Here is a 27327-nt window from a genome sequence, read left to right as displayed (position 1 = left end):
ATAGCACCAGAGACCCGGGTTCAATTCCCGCCTCAGGCAAGGGTTTCCTCCGGATGCTCTGGTTTCCAGTCATGAGAGGATATAGTTTTAGTATAAGGGGCAAGAGGTTCAGAGGGGATTTGGGCCAAACCTTTTTTCTCAGTGAGTGGTGGGAATCTGGCATGCACTGCCTGGAAAGGTAGTGAAGGCTGGAAACCTTATAATCATCATTAAAAATAAATGGATGAGCACTTCAAGTGTCATAACATTCAAGGATATGGGAAACCTGCAGGAAATTGGGATTAGTGCTGTTTCAGTGATAGTTTTGTTGGTGCTGACTCAATGGGCCAAAAAGTCTTTTCTGCATTCTCTGAATATGCCTATCTAATCTATGGACCTCATGGTCATTACCTATCGCAAGTTTTGGTTGATTAATTAGTACTCCTCCATGTTGAAAACCAGTTGGAGGATGCACCGAGAATGGCAAGCGCACAGAATGTAGTCTTGGCAGGGACATGGATATCTATCAATAGGTGTGCCTCAATAGCATCACTACTGATTCAGCTGGCTTCGTCCTAAAGGTCATAGCTGCTAGATTGGATCTGTGGCAGGTGATGAGAGAACCAACAAGAGAGTGGTTTTTTAAAAAAAAAACTGTGACCTGTTCTTGCCAGTTTACCTTTAGCAAAGTTCAGACAGTGTTGGTGAGGGTGACCACAGCCACATCTTAGTGGAGATGAAGTCCAACATTGAAGATATCCTCCGCTGTGTTGTGTGTGTCATTGTCACCCTGCTAAATGAGACAGATTTCAAACAGTTCCAGGAACTCAAACTGGTGAGGTGCTGCAGTCCGTCAGAAATTATATTCAACCAAAATCTTTAACCTCATAGTCTAGCATATCTGCCATTCTACCATTACCGTCAAGCCAGGCGATCAGCTGTGTTCAAATGAAGGGTACTAAAGAATATAGGCGAAAGTGAGGACTGCAGATGCAGGAGATCAGAGTCAAGATTAGACTGGTGCTGGAAACGCACAGCAGGTCAGGCAGCATCCGAGCAGCAGGAAGATCGATGTTTTGGGCAAAAGCCTGATGAAGGACTTTTGTCTGAAACGTTGATTTTCCTGCTTCTCGGATGCTGCCTGATCTGATGTGCTTTTCCATCACGGTAATCCTGAGTATTAAAGAATATGGCTGGAACAGCATCAACAATACTTAAAAATGAGCTGTTAATCAGGTGAAGCTATAACATATGGATTTCTTCATGCCAAACAACAGAATTAGCAAGAGAGACCTAAGCAAGCCCACATAAACCAATCAGATCTGAGTTCAGCAGTCCTTCTGCAATAAGTTTTGAATGGTGGTAGGCAATTTAACCAATTAACAAGACGGGAGAAATCACAAATTTCCCATCTTCATTGATGGAGAAGTTGAGCACATTAGTGCAAAAGACATGGCTGAAGACTTTACATCCCTCTTCTGCCAGAAGTGCCAAGTGGATGGTCAAGCTCAAGCTTTTCCCTGAGGTACCTTGCATTAAAAGTGTAAGTATGGAACCAATACATTTCACTCTGGTATCAAGAAAGAACTGAAGACTATTTGGATATTGCATATGCTGTGAGACCTGATTAATATTGAGGACCACTCAGCTCCTGACTCTCATTACAGCTTCATTCACATTAGCACAAGTGCTGATTTTCAGATGTGAGATAGAGTTGATAGCCCTTGTCATCAAACCATCATTTGACTTGAGAAAGGCATCAAGGTGGTCTTGCAAAACTGAAGTCTGTAGGAATTAGAGAAACTTGTTTGGAGTCATAGCTAGTACAAAGGAACATGGTAGTTGTTAGAAATCAGTCATCTCAGTCCCAGGCAGGATTTCCTCCAAGTGTTTTAGAATCAACTATCTTCAACTGTTCCATCAATGACCTTCCCTCCATCTGAATTCAGATCAGAATTAGGAATATTTGTTGAGAATTGCACAATGTTCATTATTATTTGTGACGATTCAGCTACTGAAGCAGTTTTGTGCACATGTGCAGCAAGATGTGGACAATATATAGGTTTGAGCTGACAAGTGACAAATAACATGAATTTCAAAACAAATTTGCTACAATCTCAGTTTAGGTTAGAATATCGGCATGAGGGATGAAAGGTGGTAAAATGGTGATGAAATATCAGCACTGTCCCCTTGACTTGTCCAGACATGTCCTACCTGCCTATCTCCTTTTCCACCTATCAACTCCACCCTCTCCTCCCTGACCTATAACCTTCATCCCCTCCCCCACTCACCTATTGTACTCTGTGCTCCTTTCTCCCCACCCTCCTCTAGCTTATCTCTCCACACTTCAGGCTCTCTGCCTTTATTCCTGATGAAAGGCTTTTGCCTGAAACGTCGATTTTGCTGCTCCTTGGATGCTGCCTGAACTGCTGTGCTCTTCCAGCACTACTAATCCAGAATCTGGTTTCCAGCATATACAGTCGTTGTTTTTACCTTGATGGTTGACTTTCAATTAAATCAATCAGCATTCTTCTCTCATGCAATATAAATACTGTTCATTTCCTCCTTTTTGTATTCTTGTCAAATGTCCTAATGAGTGCAAGGTTAAAAGTGTTTTTAAAATATTCATTTTCTTTTGTGAATATTCTTTTCTAGCTTTTGAGGAACAAATGAGAATTCTGGTAAACACCAGAGACTAGTATCCAGATCTGGAATAATCTGTGCAACACTTTTTGCTGTAAGGGAACCTTTTTTTAAAAAAAAGACTGCTGAATCTGCAATGGATGTGTACTTTTGGTAAAGAAGAGAAAGAAACTTATGTTCGGAAGGAAAGCTTCTTTACTGTAAATATTTTAATGATTCTTTATTTGTATTCGAGTAAAAATTGCTGTTGACAGATCTTAATTGTTTTCTTACCATAGGGAAAAAACAAGAAGAATGGAAGTCGGCAAGTTGACGCCATCTCTCCATTGGTGGAAGACATTTTCTCGTGGCCAGGCCCAAAAACTATTCGTCTACGACGAAATTCACAAGGCTTTGGATTTACGCTGAGGCACTTCATTGTCTATCCCCCAGAGTCTGCTGTGCATACCAATATAAAGGTTAGATACTTTAAAGTAATAAGCAGCTCTTAGTTACTTACCAAAACTATTTTGTTGAAAACTTGTATTTCCTTTTCATTTAGTATTTTAATTGAACAGAGTTATGTCAATAACTACAAATCTGATTAGAATTTTAAGTTGCTGTGGACAGCTTTTAAGCAACTTAATGTAATGTTTAAAATTGTGTTAACAAGTTGTATGCACTGAGATAGAAATGTAACGCAAGCTGTTTTTGGAATAGTCTGTAATGGTTGTAACAACAGTTGTATGCCAACCTGTGCTTCTACGTTGAAACTTTTTGTAATTTGTGGTTGTCTTAAATTAATCCTTCATTTAGCAATGAAGTGATGCTTGCATCTATAGCATTTCAAAGCTTTATTTAAATACATTAAACATTTTTGTGGTTCTTTAAAGTTTTTAAGGATTTTACTAATTGTGAAAAAAAATTCCGCTTTCTAATTGATGGTTTAGTTGTTTAAGTTCAGCCTCTTAAGTTGTGATACACTTCATTTAATATTCTGGCTTAAGTTAAGGTGTCAGTTGATTTTCTTTTCTGGTCTTAGTATTTGTAAAAACTGGCATCCATGGTAGGTGGTGCTCATGTTAATGAATCATTTCAGAATGTTTGATATGATCCTTCAATTCAACTACAATATATAGGTTATTGGAAAGTCCTTTGTTCTTTTAAATGTTCACAATTGTAGTTGTATTTTTGATTTCTGTTTTAGGTCTTGAGGTGTCAAAGCTGAGGGCTGAGTGCTTCAAATAGGAAAAGAATTGCTTCCTTAATAACGCAGCTGCTCAATTTTCTTTTAAAAGAGAAATGTCCTGAACTTGGGAACAAAATTATGCCATTTAGCACCTCCAGCTACAGTGGCTGTTGATTCTGTCGTAACTCTTCTGCAATTTAACCTGTTTTTGCCATATATACAATGATCCCTATAATTTATCCAAAGTTTTCATTCTGAATGAATAGATATCTTCTGAACTAGCATTAACTACCATTTCCAAAAGGGTGTTTAACTCTTATAGAATCATTTCTAAGTTTCCTCCTGAATAGTCTGGCTCTGATTTCCTTTGGATGATTCCTTTGTGGTTTAGATTCCCCAGCCACTTGAAATAGCTTCCCACTATGTACGTAATCTGTTGTTCTTAACAGATTAAGTTTCAGTTACAGTGGAACCTCGATTATCCAAATGTGATGGGCAGGCACTATTTCGTTTGGATAATCGATTATTGGGTTAATCGGTTAAATGCCTTTCCTCTGGGGCTTGGAGTTTTTAAAGTCTGCTCACCTTTCAGGAGGTAAGGCAGCATGACAGCGCGCAAGACCTCGCCCCAACACTGTCTGTCTGACACTGCCCCCAACCCCATCTGACACCCCCCCCCCCCCCCCCCGTCTCCACGCATTGCCCACCCCGCTATCAATCCTGTTTGACACCACCCCCGCCCTGTGCAACACTCCCCGCCCCCAACCCTGCCTGACACCACCCTGCCCCCAGACCTGTCTGACAGTGGCCCCCACATCATCCCCTGCCCCAATCCCGTCTTGACACTGGCCCTACCCTAGACCCCCCTGCCCCCAAGCATCATCCCACGCCCCCAAACACACCTGACACTGCGCCCCCAGCCCCGTCTGACACTGTGCCCCCCCCCCCGCAACCCTGCGCACACCCGGACACACTCTGGGGCAGCTGGACTGGACACCAACGACAAGACCACTGCAGTTGCGTTTGTGGGGTAAGTCTCCAAATAGCGCACACGCACAGCTATGCACGCACACAACTTTTTCCTGGAGCCTTTTGGCAGGTTTCGCGCTTGCCCTGTACAGGACAATGCTGGAGAGATTATTTGGGGAAGAGGGATTTAGGATACACCCCTCTGGAACTCCAGGGAAAGTGTGGGGAGAAAGAAGGTGGGAGGTCAGTCATTTGGAGACAGTGCCTGTTTAATCACTGTAAACAAAAGACGCGATGACTGTTGGAAACACGTCTTTGATGTAATGTTTCCATTGGGACCTAGAGATCATCTTCGGATAATCCGATTTTTGGATAATTGGTATTCGGATAATTGAGGTTCTTTTGTATGTGCAGTTGACTTTTTAACTGCTCTATGAAGTACTCTAGCAAGCCACTTTGTAACAAGTAATGTGAAGTCTAAAGAAAGGAATGAATCAGTTGGGCTGCCTGACATCAAATAACGCACTGGAAAGGAAACCCAAAATTCACAAACCCGACTGCCCCAGTCGACCCATCGTCTCAGCCCACTCCTGTCCCACTGAACCTATCTCTGGGCACCTTGAGACTGTCTTGTTCCCCTTGGTCCAGGAACTCCCAACATACATTCGAGGCACCACCCACGCTCTCCATCTGCTCCATGACTTTTGTTTCCCTAGCCCCCATGCCACATCATCTTCACCATGGACATCCAGTCACTGTACATATCCATCTGCCATGGTGAAGGCCTCCAAACCCTCTTTCTTCCTCTCCTGCTGACCCAACCAGTACCCCTCCACCGATACTCGATTGGCTGAACTAGTCCTCACCCTCAACAACTTCTCCTTTGAATCCTCCCACCCCCTGCAGACCAAAGGGGTAGCCATGGGCATCTGCATGGGGCCCAGCCTTGCCTGCGTCTTGGTCAGATGCATGGAATAGTCTTATCATCTGTGGTTACACTGGCACCATTCGCTACCTTTTCTTACAGTCATCAACATAGCTTATCAATGCCACCTCATGCTCACACGAGGTTGAACAGTTCATCAACCTCACAAAAACATTCTATCCTGATCCAAGTTCACCCGAACATCTTGGATACATCCCTCACCCCTCCGTCTCCATTTCCAGTGACCATCTCAACACTGACATCTACTTCAAACCCACTGACTCCCACAGTTGCATCCAACTTGACACTGCCCTCTTGAATTATCCCAACTGTCTGTCTTCCTTTCCATCTATCCGCTTCACCCTCCACTCCGATCTATCACCGTCACTCTCCATCTGCATCTACCTATCGCTTTCCAAGCTATCTTCCTACCCCCATCCCACTACATCACACATTCCTGATGAAGGGCTTATTCCCGAAATGTAGACTGTCGTGCTCATCCGATGCTGCCTGACCCACTTTTCGACTGGAAAAGAAATTGACAATGCATTGTCATTCTTACTAACATCTGGAGGCCAATGCTGAAATGAAGAGTGCTGTCTCACATGCTAATCAAGGAACAGTCTGCCATAATTGTACTCAGAATTGCAACATACTGTTTCATGGAGTAACATTTTGTATCACCATATTTGAGTTTGGTTGCTGAATCAGAAAGCCACCATGTTGAACACCACTTGAGGATGCACTGGAGACAGCAAGAATGCTTTGAGTGAGGAATCTTTTGACATTACCAGGAGTGGCTCAGCAGCATCCTATGGGCCAACGTGGTCAAATTCTAAAAAGGACATAGCTGTTATACTGGGTTTGCATCAGGGAACCATCAAGAGGGAAAGACACACTTGATCTATCCTCAACGGTCTGCCTCCTGCAGATGTCCCTTTTCACGACTGGATCAGTAAGAATGGCTGTTGCGCATCAGAGCCAAAGACCCATTTTCACTTTGAGGATATCATTGTCGTGCTAAATGGGATACACTTTGAACAGATCTAGTAGCTCATAACAGGGCAATCATGAGCTGCGGTGGGCCATTAGCAGTAGCAGAATCGTATTCCAACACAATTTGCCACAATCTTCAATTCACCAGCATCGTAGATGGTAATTTTCAACCAAATTCATTCAGTGATATCAAGAAATGACTGGAAGCAGTAGAGACTGCAAAGGCTAAGGGCCCTGACAAATGTCCTAAAGATTTATGCTTCAGAACTTGCTGCACCTTTGTAAAGCTGTTACCCAACAGCTGCAAGACTGGCATCTACCAGTGGAAATATGGAAAATTGTTCAGGTATCTCCTGTACGTGCAAATAGATCAAATCTGACCCAGCCAAATACTATCCTTTCCATATACTCCTCATTAGTAAGGTGATGGATGGTGTCATCAACAATACTATTAAATTCTATTTAGCAATTTCCTCTACCTGACACTTTGGGTTCCTCCAAGACCAATTAACTCTTAACCTCATTACAGCCTTGGATCAGACATGGACAAAAGAGCTGATTTTCAAAGATGTGATGGCTGTGACAGTCCATGACCATCAATGCTACATTTGATAGTTTGTGGCATCAAGGAATGCTTTGCAAAATTAAAGTCACCTGGAATCGTGAGTGGGAGAATGCGAGTTAACCTGGTACAAAGGTAGAAGTAGTTGTTGCAGGTCAGTCAACCAACTCTTGGACCTCTTGTCGGGAGTTCCTTAGGGGATTGTCATAAGGTCAAGCATCTTCAGCTGTTTCATTAATGAACTACTTTCTATTATAAGATCAGAAGTGGGGATATTTGCTGCTGATAGCACAATGTTAAGCATTATTAATATACTGAAGCAGTCCTTCCCCAAGAGCAGGGCACCCTAGACCACAACCAGGTTTGGATAAGCAAGTAACCTTCATGCCCCACAAGTGCCAAGCAATCACCATTTCCAACAAGAGAAAATCTAATCATCACCACCCCTTGATATTCAACAACATTACTATTTCTGAAGTCCCCACTGTCATCATCCTGGGTCAGACTGTTGATCAGTGGATGCACTGCAGAAATTCACCAAGCTCCTGCGATAGCATCTTTCAAACTCATGGCCACTACCATCTCGAAGGACGATGGGAGCAAATACATGACAACACCATAACTTGCGAGTTCTCCTCTCAGCCATTTGTCTTCCAGACTTGGAAATACATTGCAATAACCATCAGTTTTGCTAAGTCAATATCTTGAAATTTCATCCCTAATGACATACAATAAATGGATTGTAGCAATTCAATTGATCAGACCACCACCACCTCAAGGGAACTGGAGGTTGATCAACAAATGCTGGTCCAGCCGGCAACGTTGACATTCCATGAGTCACCAAAAATAAATGAAGAAAAATAGTGGGACGTGGTAAACAAAGCCACATATGGGAATTCCTAGAGGCCTGGCATTCAAACCGGATCTCATTAACAAGCATATTGATTTGGACCCCATTTACCAGAAAAGAACTGGAAGTGATATCACCCACCACAACAGACCAAGACAGATAAATAGCAAGTGGGACAGAATACCAGTGCTTTGTCGAAGGCTCGCTGTTACCTAAACGAAATTTCTGAGTACAAATCTACCAGCTCAGCAAGCAAGTTTACAACTAATAAATGGCTGTTAATTTCGAAGTTCTAATAAATACAACTTCATTTTATGTAATCTTGTCTTGTATTTTTAGCCTTGGAAGTCCATGTATCATTCTGTTTGTTCTGCTCTTTATTCCTTGCAAGGCTAATATATCTGTCCTAAGATATAGAACTCAGCTCTGCAGTGTTCAAATATGATGCAAAGTCCAGCAGCCCATAGCTCTATTGATTATTTTCAGTACAATTTCATAATGTCATAATGATTCTGTCTCTGGAACCCTGAGGTTCTTTGAGCCTCTATTGTTTCTAGCTTTTCAGCAATTATTAAATGAGCTGTTTATCCTTTTTAGGTCCAAAGTAGATTATCTCATTTGCTTACGTTAAAATTTATTGGTTTTTGTTCTTTCACTGAATCTATTAATAACACTTTTTTTTTGCGCCTCGTGACACTATGATTGGACCAAATCTTTCCAGAAGTTATGCTATTGCTGTTTGAGTTAGCTGATAATTGTTCGTAGAGTTCTAAGTAACTTGTCCTCTTGTATCACTTAATGATGAAGGTCATGACTTGTAGTTTATGCAAGTCTTCCATTTAAGGAATCTGAGGTATGAACTTGTGTGGGAAATCCTCGGAAACACACCAGGATAATTTTATGCTGTACTTTTTGGAGTACTAATTTATTGTTTTTGTGGGCTAATGGAAGTGTAATCTTGGCAGTTTGCTTACAGACATTACTGTTGTTCAATACTGTATAAATAATTGTAATTTTTTTTGTCAGGATGAAGAAAATGGAAATAAAGGGGGTGAGTATGGCTGATCTTATTCAGGTATAGTTTTGTAATCCCATTCATAGCATTATGCATTAGTTTTAACATGACTACTTCTGTTCTAAAATGCTGAAGTTTGTAAGAGAAGTCTGAATAAAACAAATGAATTCTAAATTGGTGTGTACTTAAGGCTGGCAGCGCGTGGATGAAAAAGTTCAATTAAATATGAAAGAAAGATTTTTAGTGTATTTATGAGAAATTTAGCATTTTATAGGACTAAGTAAAAAGTGAAAATGACTTGTGACAGTATGACTTCCGAGGAAAGTTTGCAAACGCCCAATGTCGTGTGTACTTATTATGTTGTCCCATGAAGTATTACACACAATTTCTAAGAGGTGTTTTTGACTTGTTCTAGTTGACTATTTTTTAACAACAGCCTCAAGTGAATGATATTTTAAAGATCCAAACAACATCCAACAAACCATTTTTTAAAGATATTTGATGCCCAAGAAACAAACCTCTGAGGAGTGCACTAATTAATGTTCAATTCCTGTTGCAATACATAGCTGTATAAAAAGCTTATTTAACATAAAACTAATTGTGCCTTCTGTTGCCCTAGCCCCCCCCACACGCACTCTAGACTTTGCTTCCCAATTACTTTTTAGGAATCTTAAATATTCATGTTAAAATTGGAGCACATTCAAAGTGACAGTTTTTAAATTGGCACTAAATTTTGCTGATCCCCCTAGTTGCTTTACTCTCGAACTGTATTGACAAATGTGTTGCTGGAAAAGCGCAGTAGGTCAGGCAGCATCCAAGGAGCAGGAGAATCGACGTTTCAGGCATAAGCCCTTCAGGAATGAGGAAGATGTGCCAAGCAGGCTAAGATAAAAGGAGTGGAGGAGAGACTTGGGGGAGGGGTGTTGGGAATGCTATAGGTGGAAGGAGGTTAAGGTGAGGGTGATAGGCCGGAGAGAGGATGGGGACGGAGAGGTCGGGAAGAAGATTGCAGGTCAAGAAGGCGGTGCTGAGTCCGAGGGTTGGGACTGAGATAAGGTGGGGGGGGGGAGGGGGAAATGAGGAAGCTGGAGAAATCTGCATTCATCCCTTGTGGTTGGAGGGTTCCTAGGCAGAAGATGAGGTGCTCTTCCTCCAGGTGTCGTGTTGCCATGGTCTGGTGATGGAGGAGGCCAAGGACTGCATGTCCTTGATGGAGTGGGAGGGGGAGTTAAAGTGTTGAGCCATGGGGCGGTTGGGTTGGTTGGTGCGGGTGAACCAGAGGTGTGCTCTGAAACGTTCCGCAAGTAGGCGGCCTGTCTCCCCAATGTAGTGGAGGCCACATCAGGTGCAGCGGATGCAGTAAATGATGTGTGTGGAGGTGCAGGTGAATTTGTGATGGATATGGAAGGAAGGAGGGGGGAGGTGTGGGCGCAAGTTTTGCATTTCTTATGTCAAGTCCACTCCCCCCCCCACCAACCCAACCTCCACTCCTGGCACCTTCCCCAGCAATCCCTCTCTCTAGAGCTGCATTATCCATATGCTTTAATCTAGTCTTGTTTTTAAGTTTCTACTTCAAGGATAGAAACTTTAAAACATGTCATCATTTCTGTATCTTGTTGCAATCCAGTTACCTCTGAAATCTGTTTTTCACGATGATTAACTACATTCATTGCCTCAATAAATATTCTCCATTCTCCCATTGATAGAATTAGTTGCACTCCGTATTGGGTCACTGGTCCAGTTTTGGCATCCAGCTCTGGACATTGGAATGGGCAATGACAGCCTTTTTTTTAAACAAAATGGTGGCGTTTCTATGAGGTGGAGGATGTTAATTTAACATCTGTCAGTCATTTTCCTGGGAGGATGGGAGGTGCAGCCAAAGATATTTGTTTTGTGGCTCTCGCTTGAACCTTTAGTTTTTGAGGAGTGAAATGTAAAATGCCTTCTGTTTTCAACTCCTAGCTTTTTGACTTTCAGTTAGCAAGAGTATCTCATCTGTTTGTTTAGAAATTGAGACTCTTTTATTCAAATAACTGGTTTAAAAAAAAACCTGGTGTTGTATGCTGTGTACATTAAATGCTGTTTCATTGCTGTTAACTCTTCACCATACTTCGGGATGAAGCAAAAAGCTAATAAATGATTTGGCAGTATTTCTTACGCTAGATATCTGAAACAGGGCGAATGCCAGCTCCGTGCAGTAACATCTATGGAGAAGACAGACCATTTCAGTATTTGAATCAGCCAATAAAGTTTGTGCTGCATTTTGTGAGCAGTCGGGTAGATTCTTTCTAAATGGATAAATCGAAAGGGACCAATGGATGGCACACTGGATCACCTAGGTTGCACTGTTGTCTCACCATGCCAGGGCCTTGAGTTCCATTCCAGCTTTGGCCGACTGTTTTATGGAGTTTGTGCATTCTCCCCATATCTGCGAGAGTTTCTTCCGGGCCCTCTGGTTTCCTTCCATAGCCTGCTCATCTTTGAACTAAGTGGATTGGCCATGGGAAGTGCAGGATTAGAGATAGGATAGAGTGCTGGGTGGGTTGATGTTTGGCGGGTCGGTGTGAACTTGATGGGCTGAATGGACTGTTTCCACACCATAGGGATTATTACATTTGTGATCTATATCTTGTAAAATCTTCTGCAAATGCAGGAAATCAAGTACATATTGAGAGCTCAATTTGCACTCCTTTTTAAGTTATACATCAAACTGACTTGAACATGTCTTGCTGCTATTTTTATTTTAGCTGGGCCAATATCTGAGAGCTTCCTACTTAACACCAAAGCAAGCCATTGTCAGAAGAACTGCAATGATTCAGTGAGAGAATCCCCCGAATTCAGAATGGGCATGAAACATTGCCTGACCAGTTATCTTGTCTGATATCTTGTAAATTGTTTTTTTAGATGAAGTTTGCATTTAGAAAAATGAAACTGCAGTAGTGACTTGGAAACAGGTGAACATTGCAATTTTTGTCTGCTGATGCCAAGCATCTCAGTGTTTGGTCAACTCCACAGATACAGTCTTCTGCAGTTATTCTGAAGTATAGTTTTAATTGCCATATACTGTGTATTTCCTCAGCTCTTTCTGATATGGTATAATTTGCAACTAATTGTTTTTTATGATTTTCAGATATTCCTATTATCGTGACTTGTTCTGTTTTATCATGGCTAAATAATGATATTAGGGCTCAGGAGCTCTAAATCAACCATGAATGGAGGAAAGGACTTGATCAAGATTGTCGATGCTTCACAAGTGTATGGATGATTTTTTTAATACATCCAGGGCTCTGTGTAGTAATTATTTCCTCCTTGCATTTGCTGCAACAATCTAAATCTGATGTACATAATATTCAAGTAACTGCCTCAAAACTCTCTTGAGTTAGAAAGTCATATCCTTTTTCATATGTTCCTAAAAAAAATGGCAAATCATAATTAAAGTGCCAAGCTTGAGGTCAAAGTGGGAAGCTACATTTTTTAAAAACAATTAATTCATGGGGTGAGGAGGTTGCTGGCTGAGCCAACAATTGGTGTGCATCCCAAGTTGCCCTAACATGCTAGGGTTAGAGCATGTGCAATGGGTAGACCTGCAATGCCATTAGGGTGAGAATTCCTGTATTTTGAGCCGAAAGAAGCAGAAGGAATGGTAATGTTTTCAAGTCACGATGTTAAGGGACTCTGAGGGCAACTTGCAATGGTAATTTCCCATGTATCTGCTGCCCTTGTCTGAGATGAAAGTAGCTGTAGACTTGAATGGTTAAGAGGCTTTGGTAAATTTCAGCAGCATCTACAAGATGCACTGCAACTGAGTGTTGGTGGTGAAGTAGTTGTTCATGGATGTGAGATTCTGTGGATGTTGGACTCTGGAATTCAGTCAAACAGGCTGTTTTACCCTGGATGTGTTAAACTTAAGTTTGTTGGAGCTGGGTTCATCCAGGTAAGTGGAATCTATTTCGTCGTACTCCTGACATGTCTTGTAGATAGTTGACAGGCTTTGGGGAGTCAGAAAGGGAGTTATTCACTGCAGCATTTCTAGCTTCTGACCTGCTATTGCAGCACTGCATTCATATGGTGAATCCAGTTGAGTTTCTGGTCAATGGTAATGCCCTGGATATCGACAATAGAAGATTCAGTGATAAGTAATGCCAATGAATGTCAAAATGCTATAGTTAGATAGTCTTTTACTGGTGATAGTCATCACTTGACATTTGTAAGGTGCAAATATTACTTAGTACATTTCAGACCAACCCTGAATCTTGTCCAGGTTTTGTTGCATTTGAACATGGACTCTTAGGAGCCACAAATGGTGCTGAACATTGTGCAATCATTGGTGGCCATTCCCAATTCTGACCTCTATGATGGAGGGAAGTTCATTGATGAGGCGGCTGAAGATGGTTAGGCTTAGAACACAACCATGAGGATTACCTGCAGAGAAGACCTGGAACTAAAATGATTGACGTCCAGCACCTTTAATCGTCTTCCTTTGTGCTAGGTCTGAATCCAACCAGTGGAGCATTGGACACTGATTGCATTGACTCCCGTTTTACTAGGGTTCCTCAATGCTAAACTCTGTCAAAAGTGGTCCTGTTGTTAAGGGCATTCATACTCGCGTCATCTCTGGAGTTCAGTTCTTTTGTCCATGTTTGAACCAAGACTCTGAGGTAAGGAGCACAGTAAGTTTTGCGAAGATTCGTGGCTCAGATTGAGGTTCTGGATGTAAGTTTGCTTGCTGAACTAGAAAGTTCCATTTCCAGACGTTTCTTCACCGTACTAGATAACATCTTCAGTGGGCCTCTGGGCGAAGCACTATTGATAATTCCTGTTTTCTGTTTATATATTTGAGTTTATTTGGCTTGGTGAGATCATTTCCAGTTCTTTTTCTCAGGGGGTGGTAGATGGGGTCTAGTTCAATATGTTTGTTGATAGAGTTCTGGTTGGAATGCCATGCTTCTAGGAATTCTCGTGCATGTCTCTGTTTGACTCGTCCTAGGATGGATGTGTTGTCCCAGTCGAAGTGGTGTCCTTCCTTATCTGTATGTAAGGATACTCCTAAGAGTAGGTCATGTCTTTTTGTGGCTAGTTGATGTTCATGTATTCTGGTGGCTAGTTTTCTACCTGTTTGTCCAATGTAGTGTTTATTACTGTCCTTGCACGGTAATTTGTAAATCACATTAGTTTTGCTTGTTGTCTATATAGGGTCTTTCAAGTTCATTAGGTGCTGTTTTAGTGTGGTGAGTTTGTGGGCTACCATGATGCCGAGGGGTCTCAGTCTGGCAGTCATTTCTAAGATGCCTTTGATGTAGGGGAGAATGACGAGGGTTTCTGGACGTGTTTTTTGTCTAGTATTCCCTGGTGGATCTCATTGGGGCTGGTGATCAAGTGCTACTTAACACCACTTTTGATGACACCTTTCGTCGTTATTGTAATGTTTCAGTCCAACTGGGCAATAACTGGCTGAGTTGGGTTTGTCCTGCTTTTGTGTACAGGACTTACCTGAAATGTTCCACATTGTTGGGTAGTTGTTAGTATTGTAACTGTATTAGAAGGGCTTAGCTAGGAGTATGGCAGCTTCTGGAGAAAATGTCTTCACTACTATTGCCAAAATGCTGTCAGAGCCCACAGCCTTTGCAATATCCAGTGCTTCAACTGTTTCTTGATATGTGTAGTAAATCAAATTAGATGAAGACTGGCATCTGTGATGCTGAGAAATGGATCATCCACTCATCGCTTGTGACTGAAGATTGTTGCCAATAATTCAGCCTTATCTTTTGCACAGATTTGCTGGGCTCTCCCATTGTTGAGGATGGGTATATATGTGGAGACGTCTCCTTCGTTAAGTTTAATTATCCACCATCATTCCATGACTAAATGTGGGAGGACTGCCAGTTGTGGAATTGCTGAACTCTGTCTATTGCTTGCTGTTTTTGCTGTTTAGGTTGCAAGGACAACTGTTTTATAGCTTCACCGGATTGACATCTCATTATTAGCCTCATCTTGCTGCTCCTGGCGTGCCCTCTTGCACTCTTTATTGAGCCAGGACTGATCCTCTAGTTTGGTGCTAATGGTAGAGTGGGAGATTGTGCTGCTGTGCAAATATTGATGCTGCTGATAGCCCACAGCATTTCATGGATGTCCAAAATTGAATGGCTGGATCTGTTTGAAGTCTGCCCCATAGAGCATGGTGATAATGCTGCACAACACATTTTCAATACAAAAGTGTGACTTTGTTTCCACAGAGACTATGTGATGGTCACTGTTAATTATGTCGTTATGGGCATTTGTGCCTGTGACAGGGTGATCAATAAGAATCAGTTCAAGAATGTTTCTTCCATCTTGGTTTCCTTACCACCTCCTGTAGACCCCATCTAACAGCAATATCCTTTCAAACCTGAACAGCTGTCAATAATGTTGCTTTTGAATGTTGGATGTTGAATTTCCCACCCAAAGTACATTCTATGCCCTGGCCACGCTCTGTGCTTCCTCCACATGGGTTCAGCATGAAGGAGTACCGATTCTTCAACTGAGGGAGGACAATATGTGGTAATCAGCAGATGGTTTCCTTGCCCATGCTTGACCAGGTGCAGTGAGACTTCATAATATCCAAGAGTCAATGCTGAGAACTCCCAAGGCAACACACACTCAACTGTATGTCACTGAGAGGCAGGACCTGTCCATGGATGATGCTGGTGACTCTGAGGCATTTTAAGGACTAATTGAATATTTCGATGTTGGGCTGTTGTGTGGTTACTCTTGTGAGACACCTTTTGGTATTAACCTTCAGGTATTACTAAGGACGGCTTTGGAGATGTGAGGTAAGAGTGACAGCCCTTGATATCAAGGCTGCATTTTACTGACCATGGCATTAAGAAGCCCTAGCAAAACTGGAACTGTGAAATGGGACAAACACTCTACTGGTTGGAGTAATGACTGATACATACCATTTATACTTGTGTATAGGTTGATCTCATGTACAGGTTGACCCCTTATTTTTGGCCAAAAGGTTTTTGGTATTTTTCATATACCCCATGCATAAGTCGACCCTAGTTTTTCAGGGGTCTCTTTCTGACCATACATGCAGCCTGGATGACTGGAATGAATTATTCACTGGTGCAACTGATTAGGGCAGTGAATTTGAAGGATTGTAATGGACTTTTGCATGTACCAGTAACTTTTGTTTAAGCAGCTATCCCATAATATTTGTGATCTACTGCGAGAAGAGTTATTTGCTGTGAATATCGTTTTTTTTTATGAAAAGTGTTTATCGTATATTATTAACGATTTCATGCAGTGGTCTTATAATAAAATACAATCAGAATTGTTTTTGTTTTTTTTTACTGCTGTGTTTTATTTCATGAATTGTGTGTTGCACAAATACCCCTGGTAGATGGCCTGACCACCTGTTGGTATGTCTGTTAACCTTTGTACATATGTGTAGCCATACATGGACTTTACATACTGGCAACTAGAATGCAGTATGACAGTACCGTTCTACTGTGGCAGAAAGAATGGAGATAATTATTTTGTAGATAAGTATTCAATAATGGCCATAATTCTTTTTCCTTTCACTGTTTACTTTATATAGTGATCTGGCTCTTGTATGTCCTTTTTGTTTTACTCATGCCAAGCATGAATTTCATCCCCTCAAAAACAATATTTGTGTATAAGTCGACCCCCTAATTTCAGCTTAAATAAATGATCTTCAAAACTCTCTCTATACATGAGTATATACAGTCAGATAATTATGGTTATTTGAAATCAGTCATTTCAGCTCCAGGTCATCTCTGCAGGACTTTCTTAGGGCAGTGTCCTTGGCCCAACCCTTTTCAGCAGCTTCATCAGTAACTTTTCCTTCATCATGTAAGAAGTGGGATATACGCCAATAATGGCAGAATGTTCAGCATCATTTGCGATGACTCAGATACTGAAACATTTTCCAGGACTCGTTGCAGTTTGAAAATGTCCAGACTTGGGCTGACAAGTGGTGGATAACATGCGCAGTACACAAATGCCAGGCTATGACCATTTCTGGTTGAGACAATCTAATTACTTCCCCATTGGCATTACTATTATTGGATTCTCCACTATTAACATCCTGGGGTTACCATTGAACAGAAATGCAACTTGACTAGCCACATAAACACAGTGGGTATGACAGCAGATCAGAGGCTAGAAATACTGCAATGAACAACTCACCACTTGACACCCTAAAGTCAGGGGTATGATGGAATACTCCTCACTTGCGTGATTGTGTGCAGCTGCAATAGCATTCAAGCTTGACACTATCCAGGACAAAGCAACCTGCTTGATTGACCCTATATTCACATGCATCCACTCCCTCCATCACTGGAGCTCAAAAGCATTGTGTACGATCTTCAAATGCATTGCAGAAGTTCACCAAAGATCCTTGAGCAGTACCTTCCAAGCTCATGACCACATCTGCCTAGAAGGACAAGGGCAGCAGATAGATGGGAACACCACCAGTTCTCCAAGTGACTCACCATCCTGATTAGGAAATACAATGCTGTTCTTTCACTGTCAGTAGGTCAAAATCTTGTAACTGCCTCCCTAAGGGCATTGAGTCTGACTGCAGCCAAGAAGGCAGTTCACTCTCTACCACTCCAAAGCAACTAGGGACAGGCATTAAATGCTGGCCCAGCTAGTGATGCTCATGCCCCACAAATGAATAAAACATGGGCTGGCTTTACACTGTTGTTTCTAGTGTCTTTGATGCCATGTGATGCACCAATAAACAATTAAATGTTGGGCATGTGGCAGTGTGATAGTACAGAGACACCTCTGGGTTCAGGTACATAATTCTTTGAAGTTTGCATCACGTAGAGATAAGGTGGTTAAGGCATTTACCATGCTTGCCTTCGTTGCTTAGACCTTTGAATATCGTAGTTGAGACATTATGTTGAGGTTGTACAAGATGTTGGTGAGGCCCCTTCAGGGGTACTTTGTTCAGTTCTGGTCACTGTCTGCTCTGCTATTCAATCATAGCTAATATGCTCCTCACCTCCATTTTCCTGTCTTCTGTCTATATCTCTTCAACCCATTATCAATTTCTTAAAAAAACTGACTTGACCCTCCTTCCCAGCATCCACCAGACTTAAGATGTTGCTGGGAATGGAGGATTTGAGTTAAAAGGAGAGGCTGGGACTACTTTCACTGGAAGATGGGAGGTTGAGAGGTGTACTTTTATAGAGGTTTATAAAGTAGTGAGTCGGATAGATAAGGTGAATAGCAGGTGTCTTTTCCCTAGGGTAGGGAAATTTCTAGACTAGGGGGCACATTTTAAGGTAATTGAGTGTGGCTCCTGTATGGGATGAACTTCCAAAGGAGATGGTGGATTCGTCTACAGTTACAATATTTAAAAGACATTTGGATAAGTACATGAGTAGGAAATGTTTGGAAGGATATGGGCCAAATGTAGGCAGTGGGTCTAGTTTATTTTGTGATTATGGTTGGCATGGACTAGTTGGATGAAACGGTCTGTTTCCATGCTGTTTGACTCTAAGACTTAGTGGCTGAGTGGCTTGCCATTTCAGAGGGCAGTTAAGGGTCACCCATATTGCCGTGGGTTTAGAGCCACGTGAGCTAGACAAGGCAGTTTCTTTCACTTAAAAAAAAATCAGGTAGGTGTCTTTGACAGTAAACTTGACCTACCCTTAAGAAATAAGACCGGGCAGGTGACTGAAGTGTCAGTGGAGGAGCACTTTGGAGCCAGTGACCATAATTCTATTAGTTATTAAAAGAGTGATAGAAAAGGATAGACCAGATCTAACAGTTGAAGTTCTAAATTGGAGGAAGGCTAGTTTTGATGGTATTAGGCAACAACTTTCAAAAGCTGATTGGGGGCAGATGTTCGTTGGTAAAGGGACAGCTGGAAACTGGAAGCCTTCAGAAATGAGATAACAAGTATCCAGAGACAGTATGTTCCTGTTAGGATGAAAGGAAAGGCTGGTAGGTGTGGGGAAATTGAAGGTTTTCTTAAGAAAAAGAAGGAAGCATATGTCAGGCATAGACGGAATAGATCGAGTGAATCCTCGGAGTATAAAGGCCGTAGGAGTATACTTAAGTGAGAAATCAGGAGGTCAAAAAATGGACTAACACAGCTTTGGCAAATAGAGTTAAAGAGAATCCAAAAGGATTTTATTAATGTATTAAGGACAAAAGGGTAATTAGGAAGAGAATAGGGCCCCTCAAAGATCAACAAGGCAGCCTGTGTGTGGAACAGTAGGAGATGGAGGAGGTACTAAATGAGTACTTTGCATCAGTGTGGAGAAGAGGATATGGACATACACTGTGGGGAAATAGATGGTGCCATCTTCAAAAATGTCCATATTACAGAGGAAGAGATATGGATATCGTAAAATGCATATAAGTGGATAAATCCCCAGGACCTGATCAGGTGTACCCTTGAACTCTGTGGGAAGCTAGGGAAGTGATTGCTGGGCCCCTTACTCAGATAGTTCTACATGTTATTTATATCATTGATAGTCACAAATGAGTTGCCAGAAGACTGGAGGTTGGCTAACATGGTGTCACTGTTTAGGGCGGCACGGTGGCACAGTGGTTAGCACTGCTGCCTCACAGTGCCAGGGACCTGGGTTCAATTCCCGCCCCAAGCGACTGACTGTGTGGAGTTTGCACATTCTCCCCGTGTCTGCGTGGGTTTCCTCCGGGTGCTCCGGTTTCCTCCCACAATCCAAAGATGTGCGGGTCAGGTGAATTGGCCATGCTAAATTGCCCGTAGTGTTAGGTGTAGGGGAGTGGGTCTGGGTGGGTTGCACTTCAGCAGGTTGGTGTGGACTTGTTGGGCTGAAGGGCCTGTTTCCATACTGTAAGTAATCTAATCTAATCTAAAAGGAAGTAAGGAAAAGCCAGGGAACTATAGACTGGTGAGCCTGACGTTGTGGGCAAGTTGTTGGGGGGAATCCTGAGGGACAGGATTTACATGTATTTGGAAAGGCAAGGACTTTGTGCGTGGGAAATCATGTCTCACAAACTTGATTGAGTTTCATTTAGAAGAAGTAATGAAGAGAATTGCTGAAGGCAGAATGGTGGACGTGATCTATGTGGACTTCAGTAAGGTGTTCGACAAGGTTCCCCATGGGAGACTGATGAGTAAGGTTAGTTCCCATGGAGTACAGGGAGCTCGAGCCATTTGGATACAGAACTAGCTGACGGGGTGGTGATGGAAGGTTGCTTCTCAGAATGGAGGCCTGTGACCAGTGGTGTGCCCCAAGGATCACTGCTGGTCCAATGCTTTTTCTCTTTTGTATAAATGATTTGTATGTGAACATAGGAGGTATAGTTAGCAAGTTTGCAAATGATACCAAATTGGGAGTTATAGCAGACAGCAAAGAAGGTTTCCTCAGTCCAACAGGATCCCGATCAGTGGCAGATGGTATTTAATTTTGATAAATGTGAGGAGCTGCATTTTCGAAAGGCAAATCAAAGCAGGACTTATACACTTAATAATAAGGTCTTGGGGAGTGTTGCTGAACAATAAGACCATGGAGTGTAAGTTCATAGTTCCTTGCAAGTGGAGTTCAGGTAGATAGGATAGTGAAGAAGGCGTTTGGTATGCTTTCCTTTATTTGACAGCGCATTGAGTATAGGAGTTGGGAGATCATGTTGCAGTTGTACAAGACGTTGGTTAGGCCACTTTTGGGATATTGTGTTAAATTCTGGTCTCCTTCCTATTGGAAAGATATTGTGAAACTTGAAAGGGTTCAGAAAAGACTAACCAAGTATGTGTCAGTGTTGGAGGGTTTGAGCTACAGGGAAAGGCTGAATAGGCAGGGATTGCTTTCCATGGAGTGCTGGAAGCTGAGGGGTGATGTTACCGAGGTTTATAAAATCCTGGGAGGTTATAATAGGATCAATAGACAAAATCTTTTCCCTGGAGTGGGAGAGTCCAGAACTAGAGGCATAGAATTAGGGTGAGAGGGGAAAGATATAAAAGAGACCTAAGGGGCAACCTTTTCATGCAGAGGGTGGTGCGTGTATGGAATGAGCTGCTAGAGGTGGTGATACACATTGGCACAATTACAGCATTTAAAAGGCATGTGAATGGGTAAATGAATAGGAAGGATTTAGAGGGATATGGGGGGGGGACATCCTCAATGGCGGTGATCTGAAACATCTGCTCTGCTGGGGTCTGCACCACAATGCAGGTGAAGTGGTGCTTTTGTTCTCCGCACTTCAATTATTTAGGAAAAATTCTAGAGTTAAACAGTTGTGAAATCATTATGGGGGTATGGGCCAAGTGCTAACAAATGGGATTAGATTAGGTTAGGACATCTGGTCGACATGGACGAATTGGACCCAAGGGTCTGTTTCCATAGTGTACATCTCTGTGGCTCTAATAGGATTAATCAACAAGGCAGCATTGGTCAGGGTTAGCACAGATTTGTTGGAGGGAGATCCTGTCTGACTAATTTAATTGAGTACTTTGAAAAGTTGAGGGTAGTGCACTTGCAGTGGTTTACGTGGATGTCAATAAGGCCTATGAAACGGTCCCACATGGAAGGCTGGTCCAGAAGGTAAGCACCCATGGGATCCAAGCATTGGCAAACTATCCAAAATTGACTCGCAAACAGGATGCGATATGAAATAGTAGAGGGTTCTTTTTTTATTAGAAACCTGTGACCAGTGATGTACCACAGGGATGATGCTGGGACCTTTTGCTGTTCGTCATGTACATTAGTGACTTAGATGTGAATGCAGAAGGTATAATTAATAAGTTTGCATATGACACAGGAATTGTTGATTATTGAGTAGGATGATCTCAGGCTGATATTGATCAACTGTTGAATTGGCGGATCTCTGACAGATGGAATTTCATCCTGATAGATGTGAGGTAATGTATTTTGGGAGGCCTTAAGGATTTACACATGGATGGAGGTCCTTTGGGCATACTGAAGAACAAAGGGACCTTAGTGTACAAGTCTATAGAGCTGTGATGTCAGCATATATTACTATGGTGGTGAAAGCATACATGTTGCTTGCCTTCATTGCCAGGTCACAGACTATAGGAGTAAGGCAGTCTTATTATGACTGTATAAAACATTGTTTAGACCACGATGTAATACTGTGCACGTTTCTGGATATCACACTATCAGAAAGACGTGATTGCACTGGAAAGGGTGCAGAAGAGATTCACTAGATGCTGCCTGGAATGCAACATCTCCATTATGAGGAGAACATGGGTAGACTGAGTTTGGGTTTGCTTTCCTGAAGCAGAGGATGCTGAGGGTGGCGGAGGCAGTGTCTGATTGAGGTATACAGAATTATGAAAGGCATAGATTGGGTAGATCGTGACAATTGTTTCGCCATGGCAGATGTGTCTAAGACCAGAAGGCGCATGTTAGGAGGTAAGTAGTTTAGAGGGGATATAAGGAACAATTATTTCACCCAGAGGGTGGTAGAAGTTTGGAATGCAGTGTCTACATGGGTGTTGGAGGCAGGTACTCCAGCAATATTTAAGAAGCATGTGGATGAGCACTTAAACTGCCAGGGCATAGTCGGCTAAGAACTAAGTGCAGGTAAATGTGACCAGTATAGTTTGGTGTTTGTTGGTAAGTATAGACATGGTAAGCTGAAGGACCTTTTTCTATGCTGTATGATTCTGACTGCATGAGCTAGTTCATCCTAGAAGTGGCTAAAATGTCAGTCTTACTCCTATTGCCTCTCAGTCAGAAGATTGTGCACTTAAGTCTTGTTCCATAGACTTAAACAATTACAGATAATCTACTTTTTATTTCAGTGCAGTGCTGATGGAATGTTGCATTGCCATGTGTTGTCTTTTAGATGAGGTATCAAAACCTCTGGTCTCATGTTTTCATCCTCATGAAAATGCAATTTTCTATCACTAGGTATTCTAATTTCAGCATGTTTTTGCACAATCTGTAAGATTATACAGAAATAAGTGCCATGTATAATTACATGAAATTCTTTTATAAAGGGTCTTTAAAACCACCACACCACTTGGTCACACGTCATTGTTGGAGTCAAAGTGTGGTGCTGGGAAAGCACAGCAGTTCAGGCAGCATTCGAGGAGCAGGAGAGTCGACGTTTTGGACATAAGCATTCATTAAGAATGTGGAGGGGGAAGGGGGCTGAGAGATAAATGGGGGGTGGGTGTAGGGTGGGGGCAAGCTAGATGGAATGGTGATAAGTGGATGCGGATGGGAGGTGATTGTGATAGGTTGGTGGGGAGGGTAAAGCGGATAAGTGGGAAGGAAGATGGATAGGTAGGTCAGGTCAAGAGGGAGGTGCTGATTTGGAGGGTTGAATCTGGGATGAGGTGGAGAGTGGGGAGATTTGGAAACTGGTGAAGTCAGTGTTGATGCTATGTGGTTGTCGGGTCCCAAGGCATATGATGAGATGCTCTTCCTCCAGTTGGCGGGTGGCTTTGATATAATGGTGGAGGGAAATACCCAGGATTTCCATGTCCTTTGGGGGGGGGGGGGCATTGAAGTGGTTGACCAATGTTTTGAAGATGTGGGTGTATTGTACCTTTTTTTTTAAGAGAGTTAAAAGCTAGCAGAACTACCTGACAGCACCAAGTGTTCTGAATAAGAGAATGCGACATGTGACCCAGCAGCTAGAGGAGCTGGTTGCCTGGAGACACACACATTTGAATTAGGTCAATTAAATTATACCCCCAAAAAAACCAAACTACAATCAAGTTTGAATTTAGTATATTGACAATATTAAAATCCGATGACACAATTCGATGCTTTGGGAGTATAAGACTGGGAAAAATTGAACAGTTGGGAGAGAGCTGCCAAAAGACCAACAGATGTATGCTTCTAATAAGAACTCCGAAATGTACCTATCTAGAGAAGGAGTTTGCACAGATGTTTTTTAAAAAAACATTGACACTGATTTGGAGAGCAAATCTACTAAGGAAGATGCAACAGCTGGCTGGTTTTGAAATTTGAATCTTTTTGGTAAATGTTACTTGGGGTTTTTATCAGATTAGTATTATAGAAAGGAAAGTAAAAGATAGGTTAGAGGAAGCAAGACTTAATTGTACTAATTTGCTGTCATTTGTTGAATAGTTGGATTATCTGTTACCTTGATAGTGACTATTACAGTTATCTGTAATTTGTGCAACTAAAGTTTATGAAATTTGAATTGATCCATCAGTGCCCAAAATGTATTGTTCAGTTTTAGTTTTTTGGGATGATTACACAGTCATTGTATCGAAGCATATGGAAGGGATTCTTGCTGCATGACAGTATATTCATGAGCTCCAACCTTTTAATAAAATTGTCCCATCAGGTTGTTTCATCTTCTCACAGGTAAAGGAAACTTTTTCACAAAAGAAAGAAAAAGGAGTCACAGGGGTTATTTCCTCTGCTGAAGGGTATGCAAGTACTGCATGAAGTAGAGAAATAAACTGCCCTTATGGGATTAATTTATCCTCCATATTCAAGCATATATCGTAACCAGTTTGGTTTGGCTTGTACTAGTTGGACCCACTAACAGCATCCATCCCTTGCAGCTCAAGTGACTTTTCAGTAAAGATGCTAGCTTAGGTTTATGTAGTGATGTCCTGGCTGATAAGCTGATTTTTGAAGGCACTTTAATGTATTTTTCCCTTAAAGTCTCACTTCTGTTTTAAGCACAGACCTGCTACAAGCCACAATCTTTTTTGTGCATGTTCATTTCGCAGGAAATTTAAATTCATCCTATTGTATTCTCTTGTGCTTTCGAAAATTATTACACTCTGCTAATTTGTAAGCATGTGGATAGTTTGGAAAGTAAACACAAACAAAGTTTTTGTGACAGCACAGATGGTTCATCACTTTGGTTCTGATTTAATTTTAAAAAGTTCAAATTGTTTGGAAGCAATATTTTTCTCTACACGTGTTGCTTGTGAAGCTACACAACTTGTTCAATTTGAATTGTTTTTGAGATTGCACTACAAAGCTGAAACACTAACCTGCTTATGTTCAAACTATAAAATTTTAACTAAAGTTTGCCTACTATTACCATTTAAATTTGAGTTGCAATTGACATGTAACTAATTTTTTTTTCCATCTGTTTCAATCATGTACTTGTGATGTGAGCTAAATAAGTTATACATTGGCAAAATAATATTGAGTAATTTATACAACAAGTGTGCAGAAGACATGGAGTTATGGAATTAAATAGAAGATATGCCTGTTAAAGATCCATTTTCCTGATTGGTTATAACTGAATGAGATTCAACAGGTGAAGTGAATGCTCTTAAATCATGGAACTTCATTGGTTTCATATTCCATGTAGTGATGTTAATAATCATGGAAAGAGCTCAAGAAACTTGTTTTGCTTTAATTTCCATAACTCCTCTTTCTAATTGACAGTAATGTGGGCGGCACGGTGGCACAGTGGTTAGCACTGCTGCCTCACAGCGCCTGTAGACCCGGGTTCAATTCCCGACTCAGGCGACTGACTGTGTGGAGTTTGCACGTTCTCCCCGTGTCTGCGTGGGTTTCCTCCGGGTGCTCCGGTTTCCTCCCACAGTCCAAAGATGTGCGGGTCAGGTGAATTGGCCAAGCTAAATTGCCCGTAGTGTTAGGTAAGGGGTAATGTAGGGGTATGGGTGGGTTTCGCTTCGGCGGGTCGGTGTGGACTTGTTGGGCCGAAGGGCCTGTTTCCACACTGTAAGTCTAATCTAATCTAATATGACTTTGAAAATCCAAAAATGTTTAATACTATATCAAGTTAAACCATGGCTGAACATAGAGATGCCAAGCCTATTGCTCTTTTTCTTTTTAATTTATTCTATTCATTGTGTATATTTATGTTGCATGTTTTCTTTTGCCTAACATATGTTAGTATGGTAAAAAAATCTTCTGTCAAAGAAGAAACCAGTCTCTCTCTCTCATTGGTTTTATTTACACTCTTCAGTATGTCTTAAGTGCAGACGCTATTATACAGAACAACCTTCCAAGGTGGAAGCTAGATATTAAATTGGTACCCTGCTACTCATCAAGAAGTCATTGGATCGACTGGCATGCAGGACTGATTTCTACCAGATATCTGGGAATCGCTGGGAGGCAGAAAGGCTGCCAAAATGATTCAAGAACGTGTATAAATGGAATTCATGGCAATTAAAAGATTGCAGCATCTTTGCATTTGCATGGATTTTAATGGCACACCTTCTGGATTTCCAAGTTTTAGTTGTACATGTGCAGATGCTGTCTGTATCATAATTATAGGAACTGTTTCACTACCATTACAACAGCAAAATCCAAGCTTGTGTAAAACGTTAAATAAATGTGAACAATCAAACCATGATGATGAGATTTAAGCTTTATAAAAGAGGATAGATGTGGACACATAACATTTTAATGAATGGACCGATCTGTCTGGGTGTTTAATATGAGGTGTCCAAGCATTTTATGGTGAAAATTTGCTCTCTGCCCCCAACTATCAATGCCACAACTCCATACCCAATCCATGAATTGGATAGGTTGTGGGCAAGTTAGAATCTCTTTTATTTTGTGATTGCAGCCCAGTTCAAACAAATGCACTCAAGATTTAGTGGTGGCTCATTTGTATACACGAGTGTCCTAGTCTTCACTGTCAGAACTTTGCATGCAGGTACTTTTTGTAGCACTTAACATCCTTATCACATGTGTGAGGATTTTTGTGCATTGAATTTTGCTAAGCTTAAATTTAACATCTCCAGCATGAATTTTCTGAAGCTCAGAAGCCTGAATTGTTGTTCAGATAGATATTTAAAGTTGTGATCCTGCCATCTAAATAAAATGCTCAGCAAAAGTTTGGAAAATTCCTGTGATTTTCAGAACTTTGGAGTAGTCCGTATGGAAGGCAAATTGAATGTTTTTAATACTACATTGGAAGAGAAGTACTCTCACTTTTGGAGCATCAATTACAAGCTGTGATATGATCAGGCGCTCAGGAGGGAGGTAGTCATTGCAGGGGATACTGCCTGCATTATAGGGTATAGCAACAAACGCTGAGCTTCTGCAGTTCCTGTAGAATACCCAATCCATTAGACCTGGTATTCAAAGATTATCAGTTGCTCTCAATTTAATTTTTTTTGGTTTCTTTTTGAGTGCTACCAGGGATTTATCATGGCATATGGAGGGCATTTGAAGGCTGTGGGTCTGTGCTCAGTGGAGTTTAGAAGGATGAGAGAGGAAATTCCATTGACATTTAAAGAATATTGAGAGGCCTGAATAGAGTGGACGTG

General features: G+C 41.6%; 1 protein-coding gene across 1 annotated transcript in view; it reads left to right on the top strand.

Annotated features, from left to right (window-relative positions):
* Window positions 1-27327, top strand: part of LOC132815792 (rho GTPase-activating protein 21-like) — a 249534-nt gene that overhangs the window by 106615 nt on the left and 115592 nt on the right. The window contains exons 3-4 of the mRNA XM_060825005.1: window positions 2901-3080; window positions 9119-9143. Coding sequence (XP_060680988.1) covers window positions 2901-3080; window positions 9119-9143 — 205 coding nt within the window. The remainder of the gene's footprint in view (window positions 1-2900; window positions 3081-9118; window positions 9144-27327) is intronic.

This window comes from Hemiscyllium ocellatum, chromosome 5 (genome assembly GCF_020745735.1).
Source record: "Hemiscyllium ocellatum isolate sHemOce1 chromosome 5, sHemOce1.pat.X.cur, whole genome shotgun sequence".
NCBI lineage: Eukaryota > Metazoa > Chordata > Chondrichthyes > Orectolobiformes > Hemiscylliidae > Hemiscyllium > Hemiscyllium ocellatum.
Note: the sequence above shows the minus strand (reverse complement) of the source record. Positions and strands in the feature narration are given on the sequence as shown.